This window comes from Perca fluviatilis, chromosome 9 (genome assembly GCF_010015445.1).
Source record: "Perca fluviatilis chromosome 9, GENO_Pfluv_1.0, whole genome shotgun sequence".
Lineage (NCBI taxonomy): Eukaryota > Metazoa > Chordata > Actinopteri > Perciformes > Percidae > Perca > Perca fluviatilis.
Genome location: NC_053120.1, coordinates 27090131 through 27100907, shown reverse-complemented (window position 1 = coordinate 27100907; position 10777 = coordinate 27090131). Strand labels below are relative to the sequence as shown.

At 41.0% G+C, this 10777-nt stretch overlaps 1 protein-coding gene across 1 annotated transcript; it reads right to left on the bottom strand.

Moving 5' to 3' along the window:
• Positions 1-651: 651 nt before the first annotated feature.
• On the bottom strand, positions 652-10685 carry atp5f1d (ATP synthase F1 subunit delta). The gene is made up of 5 exons (XM_039811282.1): positions 10456-10685; positions 9413-9566; positions 8600-8688; positions 2456-2585; positions 652-788 (listed from the first exon to the last, which is right to left on the bottom strand). The coding sequence occupies exons 1-4, from the start codon at positions 10570-10572 to the stop codon at positions 2463-2465; spliced, it is 483 nt and encodes a 160-aa protein (XP_039667216.1). The 5' UTR covers positions 10573-10685; the 3' UTR covers positions 652-788; positions 2456-2462.
• Positions 10686-10777: the final 92 nt, after the last annotated feature.

Here is a 10777-nt window from a genome sequence, read left to right as displayed (position 1 = left end):
CCTGACATCATAACAAACGAGCGCTGCCAACACATTTAAAATCAAGGCATTGACTAAGGGTTCCAAATAACTCAAATTCACCAGTGGGCTTGCAACAGTAAAGGGTGACTAAGCTTCCACCTGATACAAAAGCTGATACACAGCAATGTAATGGCAATATAAAAAAATGTTTTGACAATTGCAATTCCCTTTTGAGGGAAATCGCATTCATCAGTGGTTATATGACAAACACCATGACAGTTCCTTCACTGAAACTGGGGGTTTGACGAGAAGTATAGAAATCTGATATCTAAAATGCTCTTGTACAAGATAGGCAAGGATATCTGCTGCCACCATGTGGCAGAAACATCCACTACACAGCAAACAAACTGGCACATTTGGGTTGACTTTTCCACCTGACATGGCAAGTCTGCTCAATGAGAAAAAAAAGCCTCCTGAAGAAAGTGCGTTGACATGCTGTAAGTCATGCTTAGTTAGCTTTACTTTTGTGCAACACATTTTTTCTCCCCACCCTCCGTTTACAGAAGGTGAATTATAAAACTCTGGGAGTTTATTAGACTTTGTCGTCTTTGTGCATCGAAAAAAGTATGATCGTCATCGAAGAGCAGAGAGAGGGAAAGATTGAAAGAAAACACCACAACCTCCAGCAAGCAGGTATTTCCTAATAAATTTATTTTGTAATTTTATCCACTGTACAAAGCAAGCATGGAATCTTCTGGACACTGACGTGACGGAGCTGGAAACACAGATTGACCGTTCATTTCCATCAAAGAAACACAAGAGATTACCTAGAGGAGAGGAAAGAAACACAGCAACTCAAGTTTCAGGAATACAATACATAACAATGAAAATGACTTATCTTGTCAATGCTGAACATTTTCTAATCCTATTAACTGTCAGACTGATCTCATGAATTGGCTTATGTAGGACACGCCAATTAACGTCTTGTTATCAAGACGCATACTCGCCTTAGCGTGTTTATCAACGCCGTTTGGCCTCCACTGACTTACATTACCTTGCGAATGCATTATGAATTGACGCTGTAGCGAGTCGTATGAAAGGACGAAAATCCGCCTAGGGAGGTTGGTCGGGGTGGAGGATGGGTAAAAACACAGGACTTTCACCCAGGACTGCGGGGGTCGTGTCCCGCGCGTGACGGTTCCTTTCCACGTTCTTTTGTTTTCCTAAACCCAACCGGTTCTTCTTTTCCTAAACCCTGTCTATGCGTGTGACGTTTACCTAACCCCAACCGTAGCCTCGCGATAACACGCCACGTGGCTTTAGAAAGTGCCACGTGGCGTGTACGTTTACGTGGCGACGTCGCAGACTGCCGTCTGCTGTATACTGCGTAGACATACACGCCGGATAGCTCAAAATGCGTACAGATAACACGCCACTTGGCTTTAGGAAAGTGGCGTGTACGTTTACGCCAGGGGTCACCAACACGGTGCCCGCGGGCACCAGGTAGCCCCCCAAGGACCACATCAGCAGCCCTCAGGCCTGTTCTAAAAATGAAAATTGAATATTGATATTATCGGTTTCCCACCTTGGTAGGTCATTGTTGATAATTATTGTGAGAAATCATTAACATGATCAGTGTCTTCACATAGAGGAGTATCATTTATCATTAATAACCATATATAACTAAAGGCAAACTGAGCACATTTGTTATTCCATAAGAGTGTATCAAACTGGTAGCCCTTCATATGACTCAATACCCATGAAGTAGCTCTCACTTTCGAAAAGGTTGGTGACCCCTGGTTTACGCGATGTCATGATATCACGTTGCAACTGTGAATACGTGCATACATTATCCTGTTGGATTACTCTAAATGACTTCTCTCTAAGGCCGGTTACACACTGCCTGCGTGGCATGGGCGTGGCGTTTCTGTTGCGTGGATTTTTCTGTCTTTACACACCAGAAATGTGCCTGACGCGGTGCTGCTGCTGCTGCTGCTAGCCTTGTCTGGACACGTTTCCCATTGATAAAATGAAATACCATGTTAAACATAAATATATATTGATTTGATTACAGCAAAGACAACGTCGGCAGTACTGACGGCAAAATAGGCTACAGAATATTTCGTTCTGTATTGACAGGTGCAATATTAGAAAATCGATTTTTTTTTATTACATTTATATCAAAACCTGTCACATGTCATAATTAATATGTATTCGTGTCTAAATGACATATAAACATCTTTGCCTATTCTATTTTGCCTGGAAACGCTTCGTCGTGTGAAAAATAGGCGTCGGTTCTATTTCAAGCTGGGAAAGCGTTTCCACCGCGGCTCCAGCCGCGCGTGTCACGCAGGCAGCGTGTAAGCTCTAACCGGTTAACATGGGAGCCGAAATATAAAACGGACACGCCACGCAGCTGACACGCTCGCGCGACGCATCCAGTGTGTAACCGGCCTAACAATCAGATCACGGTGCGGCAGCTGAGAGGTCGTACCACAGGTCTACTCCAGAGCCTTGACGATGGCCTCGTTGGCCTCTATGCTGATCTGAACTTCTGCCCTCGCCGCCTCGTCAGACGTGCCGGCCAAGTCAGACTGGGCCTTCTCCAGGTTGGCCTTGGCGGCCTAAAAACAGATGGAAAAGTGCAACAATGAGAAGCAGAACAGGAAAGTAAATGATAAAGCCTACAATTCAGGTTAGTTTTGTTGCAACATTACACCCCCATCCTCATCATGTTACAGTACGGCCTCAACCAGGCCGGTTATTCGGTTACTCCGCAAAATCATAGGCAGGAAAACAGCCTGCAAATTAGGGCTGGTCAATATATCAATACTATATTGATATTGTGATATGAGACTAGATATCGTCTGATATTTTGGATATCGTAATATCGTAAATAGCTTAAGTGTTTTCTTTTCTGGTTTTAAAGGCTGCATTACAGTAAAGTGATGTCATTTTCTGTGTTACCGAACTCTTATTTTTTACCTTTACCCACTTAGTCATATCTACATTACTGAAGATTATTTATCTAAAATGTCATTGTGAAGATATTTTGTTAAAGCACCAATTGTCAACCTGTGTATTGGCAAGAATCTGGCGATACGATACATGGCTCACGATTCAATATATTGCAATATATTTCAATACTGTGCGTAAGGCGATATATTGGGATTTTCTTCTTTTTTTTTTAAGTATAATTTTTGAAAAACTAATATTTAAAAAAAAAAAAAGACATGATGTTCATAAAAGTCAAAAAGTTTGCTTTAGGTACACAATTCAGTACACAGAAAATCAAACGGCCAGTTTGGGATTTAGTGGTGTCAACAATAATCGATTCGGCGATGCATCGCAATGCGGGGCATGCACGATTCAGCATCGATGCGGCAAAGTGCCATAATCGATTATGTCACTGTTAATTTTCTGGCCTTGAGTGGACAATAAAGTTGTGAAGCTTCAATTACTTGCGGGGGCATAACGACAACAATCAAGATGGCTGAGGCGGAGGGAGATGACCACGATAGACGGGTAATTAAAAACGCACCCAAAGCTTGGAAAGCGGACATCTGGGCACATTTCGGATTCTACGAAGTTAATGGGAAACTAGACAAGACTTACGCGGTGTGTAAAACCTGCCACACTAAAATCAAGCACGTTGGCAATATAACTAATTTCAGGAACCATGTTGATCGTTGGCATCCTGAGTTGGCTTCAACAACAACAACAACAACACAAAAAGTGGACACATTCCAGCCAAGAATTGACGAGTCGCTAGTGTCAACGTTGGCGCACAACTCCGAGAGAGCAAAGAGGATCACACGATCGGTGGCATGTTTCATAGCGAAGGATCTACAGTACAGGCCAAAAGTTTGGACACACCCTCTCATTCAATGTGTTTCTTTATTTTCATGACTATTTACGTTGTAGATTCTCAATGAAGGCATCAAAACTATGAATGAACACATATGGAATTATGTACTTAACAACAAGGTGTGAAATAACTGAAAACATGACTTATATTTTAGATTCCTCAAAGTAGCCACCCTTTGCTTTTTTTGATAACTCTGCAAACCCTTGGTGTTCTCTCAATGAGCTTCATGAGGTAGTCACCTGAAATGGTTTTCACTTCACAGGTGTGCTTTGTCAGGGTTAATTAGTGGCATTTTGTCCCTTATTAATAAAAAAAGCAAAGGGTGGCTACTTTGAGGAATCTAAAATATAAGACATGTTTTCAGTTATTTCACACTTTGTTGTTAAGTACATAATTCCATATGTGTTCATTCATAGTTTTGATACCTTCAGTGAGAATCTACAATGTAAATAGTCATGAAAATAAAAAGGAAACGCATTGAATGAGAAGGTGTGTCCAAACTTTTGGCCTGTACTGTACGACCCTATTCTGTGGTAGAAAATGCGGGGTTTCGCCACATGCTTAAAACAATTGAGCCCCGGTATAAGCTACCGACAAGAGCTACCTTCACTGATTCTGCGCTTCCCGCATTGTACAAAGAAACCAAAGCAAAAGGTAATGGAATCAATGCGTAAAGCCAGTTGTGTAGCCATTACAAGTGACGCCTGGACTTCAGTCGCAACAGAGTCCTATGTAACCATAACGGCACATTACATTAGCGAGGATTGGCAGATTGTATCACATGTGCTGCAGACGAGAGCAGTTTATGAGAGCCACACTGGTGCTCCTATGGCGAGGCTACTCTTGGATGTTGTTGAGGAATGGCAGCTAACAGATACAAGTGTTGTGCTGGTGACGGACAACGCCGCTAATATGAGAAGTGCTGCTGAAATTGGGAAGTTCCCTCATGTTAAATGCTCCGCGCATACGCTGAACCTCGCTGCGCAGCGGGCGCTTAAGCAAAGACAACCTATGTTTTTAATGGGAGAGTGATAATACACACATAGCAGCCAATAAGATCTGTTGTTCAATATCTGACTGCTTGTATTGCCTCATGACTGATGAAAAATGTGCCTTGTTGTGTGCAGTAGAATTTTGATGCATCGCAATGCATCGTAGAATCGAACCGAATCGAAACCTGGTGAATCGTAATCGAATTGTGAGGTCAGTGCCAATGCACACCCCTATTGGGATTGTGGTTCACAGGTTCTTAGTGAGCTAATGTTTATATGCTAAAGTAGGCCAGAGTTCAGCCATAGCTACGTTGTCAGACACTGCTAGGCACGATCAGGCAAGGACACTAGTGGTGCGTCTCAGCATAGCCATCTAGCGGTAGGGGGTTTAAACACAACATAAACCACTGTCTTACATTCATATTTTTGCACGTCAAAGAAAATTTAAAAAAATTAAATAAAATCGATACTGCCTCTTTGAAAATCGATACAGTATTGCACAATAAAATACTGTGATACTCAAGTGTATCGATTTTTCCTTACACCCCTAGGTAACACGTGTAGATACCTTCAAGTATAGTGTAACCTAATGTAAAAGGTCAGAAAAGCAAGGCGGAGCAACGACGAGTCAAAAGTGGGGAGTAAGACAAGGAGAGAAAATCCCCACTGCCTCTTTGCTCTGAAAGCTCCATTCGTCACAGTAGTGATTAGAAACGAGAAAATGCCAAACATAGCTGGAAGTTAAAGGTCTCCCAGTAGGGATTTGACACATCTGCTATAACTCAACAGTGACTGACCTTTCCGTCCTTATTAACGGCGTGGGCGCGCATGTGCATTTCCACTGCAGAGTGGAAGACGAGGGAAAAAAAAAATAACTCATCTACTGCTATGAAGTCAACTTGTGACAGTGACACAGCCCCAAGGTCTGAGACGGACACCTCGGTGGCGAGTGAGTCATGACGCAGCCTAGCATTAACAAGACATTATACGTACAGACAAAAACAATCTGTGAATGAGCATAAAGTAATAGAGAAGAAGAAACCGGAAGATAAGGAAAGCAGGCTGCCTGGCAACAGTAGTAAACACATCCATGTTAAAAAACGCTGGAAACGAACAACCATACACCTAGCTTAACCACGGTCACCGTCCAGCAATTACGCATGCCTCAAATAAAAAAAAAAATCGGATATGGACACACAAATCTCATTTCAACAACAGAAAGCGCCATAAACAACGGACTGACCCACACTAGACTGGCAATTATGAAGACGCCATTTGTCAACACTTTGTGGACCCTTCTAAATGTTGAGTGACAAGAACGAGAAGACCGCTTCAAATATTTCACATCTTCCAAATGGGACAAAGCAGAGGTCTCTTTTTAGAAACAACCCGCGCAAACAATCCGACTGTATGTGTGACAAAAACGTGTCCTCTCTACACAGTTTTGGGACAAAAATGTACTTCACATGTACTGTGAAGGAAAGATACTATCATTTGGAAGTGATACAGACACACACACCAGCTAACTGCAGAACAACAGAGCTGCTCAGGATCACCCACCCCCCCACCCCTCAGGATTAAAAACACTCAAGGACACCACAGGTACAAAGATAATTGCTGCTAGGTCTCCGCTGGTTTTGTGAAGCGAAGGTTGAGAGAGCAAAAGCAATTCAAAGCCTTTTTTTTTTTTTTTTTTTTTTTTTTTTTTTAAATGCGGGGGAAAAACACCAGCCTCGAAACATAATGTATCAAAAGGTCTCATCTAAAATGCAATGGACCAAGAGGAATTTAGTTTCACAAAAAGGGATTAAAACAAACTACATGTTGGTTTGACAATCTATATAAAAAGAGTTTTCTTCAATACTGCAATTCAGAAGGCTATGTTGCTACACATTAAATGCCACAGCTATTGATCGCAAGAATGTATGGCTACCTCATTAAAAAAAAAGTATTAGATCAGAGCTGCAAAGATTAATGGATTAGCTTTCAACTATTAAAATTAATAGCCAAATATTTTGATAATCGATTAAATCAGTTTGAGTCATTTATTTATGAAAACAAAATGTAAAAAGTCAGATTCCAGCGTCCTAAATGTGAATATTGTTCTAGTTTCTTCACTCCTCTGCGACAGTAAACAGAATATTTTTGAGTTGTGGACAAAACAAGACATTTGAGGACGTCATCTTGGGATTCGGAAAACACTGATCCATGTTTTTCTCCATTTTCTGACATTTTATGGAGCAAACAACTAAAAATCGATTAAGTTGAGAAAATAAATCGACAGATTCATCGAAAATGAAAATATTCATTGGTTGCAGCCCTAGATTAGATCATCATAACCCAAATTACACAGTTTATAATAAGATCAATACAAGTTTAAAAGTAAATACAGGGTTGCAAATAGCAGAGCCCCTGTACAATATCATCAAAATCAATAAGCCCCGCAATAAATACCATTTTTGTGAAACTAGTGTTCACTGTGTTGAGACCGTGTCAAGAAGTGGTTATTCTTTTTTTTATTATTATTAGATTCATTTTAACATTGTTCATGTTATAAAATTGCTACTTTTGAACAGGTTACTTATAGAGTCATGGGGAGGGAAGATATTTTCAGAAGAGTGAGGGGCTCCTTTTTGGATGCAATAGAAGAAATGTCTTTAAGAAAATGATTTTTATTACTGGCAACTGGTATAGTGGATTGGTAGGCTTGGTAACTGGTTCTATTCTTCAAGGCATGTTTATGGTTTAATTTTTAATACATTTTGTATTGTTTTTGTTTACTTTCTTTTTATTGGTTTGTATTCCTCGTATTGTTAGGTTCTTTTTGTGTTGTCTACAGCTGGGTCTGATTTTTAAATTGTATCCAATGGCTGACAGGTGCAGCCTGAGTTAATTTAATCAAAGAGGGGAAGTATTTGGGTAGTAGTCAGATTTCTATGATTTAACCCTCTGTTGGAGTCTAAGGGATGCTTCTGTTTTGTGTTGTATGAAGAAAAAATAAAATAAATAAATAAATCTTGACAAGGAACATAATTGTGAATTGAATGTTGTAAAGTTCTGGAACATCTGTCAAAATATCAATAAAAATAAATAAATAACTAAAAACACGGTTCATGTTATTGTGCCCTCTCCTACATTTTGTATTGGTTTTTCATTGTGATGTTTTTGTAATTGATGCAGCAAGTCATTACATTTAGCCGTTCCATTTTGGTGACTACACAGAAGTGTCTTATGTGTCCTATGTCTTAAGGCAGGTTCAAGAAGCGAGCTTGTGACCAGGAGGTCGCCGGTTCAATCCCCAGACCGACAGGATAAAATCTGGGTGGGGAAAGTGAGAAGAGCAGCGCTTGTTCCTCCCTCATTACCACCACTGAGGTGCCCTTGAGCAAGACCCTTAACCCCAATCGCTCCGGTGGAGCTGCTCAGAGGCCGGCAGATGTGACTGTACTGGGCAGCTTATGAATGCAGTATGAATGTGTAACTGTGTGAATGCGACAGGTCGTTGTTGCAAATGAGAATTTGTTATCAATAGACTTAAATAAAAAATAAAAGAATTATACATTATGATTTTTATAAATTGATTTCTTTCATGTAGTAAAAATCGAGAATCAAAATCGAGAAAGTGTTTGTAGATGAAATACGTATCGGTTAATGTAGCGAACAAAATACCTGACAACATTCATTCAACAATCGTGTGAATCAAATATTGGTAAAATATATGGTCATTCTGCCCAGTCTAGTATTTACGTGAGCAGAGTGATGTTGACATTATACTCACAGCAATGTCCAGCTGGTCCAAAGCAACAGCCTCCTCACATAGCAGTTGCACCGAAGAATCAGCGTTGACTGTTATTGACCCACTGCTCACTACACACACACACACACACACACACACACACACACACACACACACACACACACACACACACACACACACACACACAGTAACTACAAATGCCAACATACAGTCACCTTCAAAGTGTTTTTTTTTTAACAAAGATTTATTTTATTATGCTAGTATTACAGCTACAGTAGCTTCCATGAGTCTAAAACACAGACACACCGTCAAATCCAGGTAGGCTCCAGAGCTAGTTACTAGCAAAATCAGATGCAAATAATTAAAGCGTAGCATATGGAAAGACCACCACATGTATCAGCTTTTCAGAAAGATCAATAATAAACACGTATTTCAAAATGTGGGGGCTAGCCTGAAAGTGGGGGGAGAAATTTGGTGTACAAGATGTACACTAGCTTCTTTAGACTAAGATTGACATCACTAAGACCTTTAAGGACTAGTCGAAGCAGATATTGACATTTGAATACTGAAGAAAAAAAAAACCCCCATCAAATTAAGATGGTTCAAATTATAAACCAACTACTGTAAGAATATAATAGACAGATATATTTTGGTTTACTTTTTAAAAGTGTGTAACAAAGCAGTTTTGGCTATTATTTGCCTACACAAAACATGGCACTGTTAGGAGGCATCAAAACGTAGGAATTCATTATTCCTTTTACCAGCAGGACCATTTAGTCGAGAGTAGGCCTGACCTTAGTCATTTACGTTTGTTTTCATAATGCAAAATCTTACCAAAGTATTTGGCAGAGGAGCCGTCGTCACCGAAGACTGTGACGACACCGGGCCGGAGCACCTGCAGGGTGGGTACGTGGGCAGGAAGGATACCGAACGCACCAGTGAGCGTGGGCACGTCAACCTGTTTCACACTGGCCTCTTTGAAAAACACCTGGAGAGTAGAGACAGGGGATGGAGGGATACATTCACCGATTTATGGACGGTGAACTCCGCAACAATAACAATTGATGCCTGCTCAAAGATGCAGCTGCCAAACTGTAGAATTTGGAATAGAACAAAGCACCATCAATAGCCATTACAATATGGGTCGGAGAGAAACTAATATTCAACTGCTCTGTATGTCTGGCACATATTGCAGAATTGACAATAAAGTTGATACAACCACTGTCTGTAACCTTTCCATTGACCTTTTATGAAACATGGTGCATATTTTTTATATATATTTTTTGATTGGATTAAATGCATCGGGCCTGCAGCAGAATGGGAGGTAGACATGCAGCACTGTGTGAAACTGGACTTAAATCTGGAGGAACGGTTGACTGAATGAATCTCAAGGTTAGAGAGCTCTGCATTTAGCTAACACACTCTTGCAGAGGGACAGTTTCACAGTGGATCTCAAACTAACACACACATTTGAAAACAAATGTGCAAAAAGTCCCTATAGAGTTAGCGATCTGGAAAAGAGTGGTGCCGTTTCGCGAAGTATACTTTGCCACACTGCTGATTCAAAGACAGTGAATGACAGCTAGCTTGGCCATCGTTAGCAAACTAAGCTAACGGTAAATCCTTTACTGACAGTGCAAGCGTTGGCGTTGAGCCTGAACTGTCTGCATGCGTGCATTGAATACAATACTATTCGTATCAATGAATACAAACCCATGCATTGGTACAAAACTGCTAAATGACACGGAGGCAGACATTTCTGCAGTGTTGCATTTTACAGAGAAACTAAATTAGCCTGTTTAGCTAGCTAGCTAGCTAGCTGGGCCCGAAAAGCCTCGACAATAACGTTAACGCTAAAGTTAGCTAGCTAACGTCACCTGTGTCGGGGAGGCGAAAGTGAAGGACATCTGCGGGGAACCGGAGACGGCCTCGGCGTAGGAGCGAGTTTGCCTCAGCACGGGGAGAGCACGGCGGAGAAATCTTGCTGCCATCATGTTTGAAAATCTGATTTTATTTAAGTTCAAGTGAATGACAGAGATCCTCAAGCCCTTGCGTGAAGGCAGTCGGTGTGCGCTTGGTAGGACAAGGACGTTGGTAACCTACCCATAAGGCTTTACGGTGGGGCAAAGGATGCAGGGTAGTGTAGTTTGTTTAAAAAACAGGCGCGCAGTCATCGTTGAGGTTTGTGGATAAAGGGTT

What these genes read in the sequence shown, in the direction of transcription:
- atp5f1d (XM_039811282.1), bottom strand. Translation starts at nt 10,572, where the DNA reads ATGATGGCAGCAAGATTTCTCCGCCGTGCTCTCCCCGTGCTGAGGCAA. An exon ending in CTCCTCTGCCAAATACTTTG is followed by an intron (nt 8,689 to 9,412) that starts GTAAGATTTTGC and finishes GTGTGTGTGTAG; the next exon opens with TGAGCAGTGGGTCAATAACA. An exon ending in TGGACCAGCTGGACATTGCT is followed by an intron (nt 2,586 to 8,599) that starts GTGAGTATAATG and finishes ATCTGTTTTTAG; the next exon opens with GCCGCCAAGGCCAACCTGGA.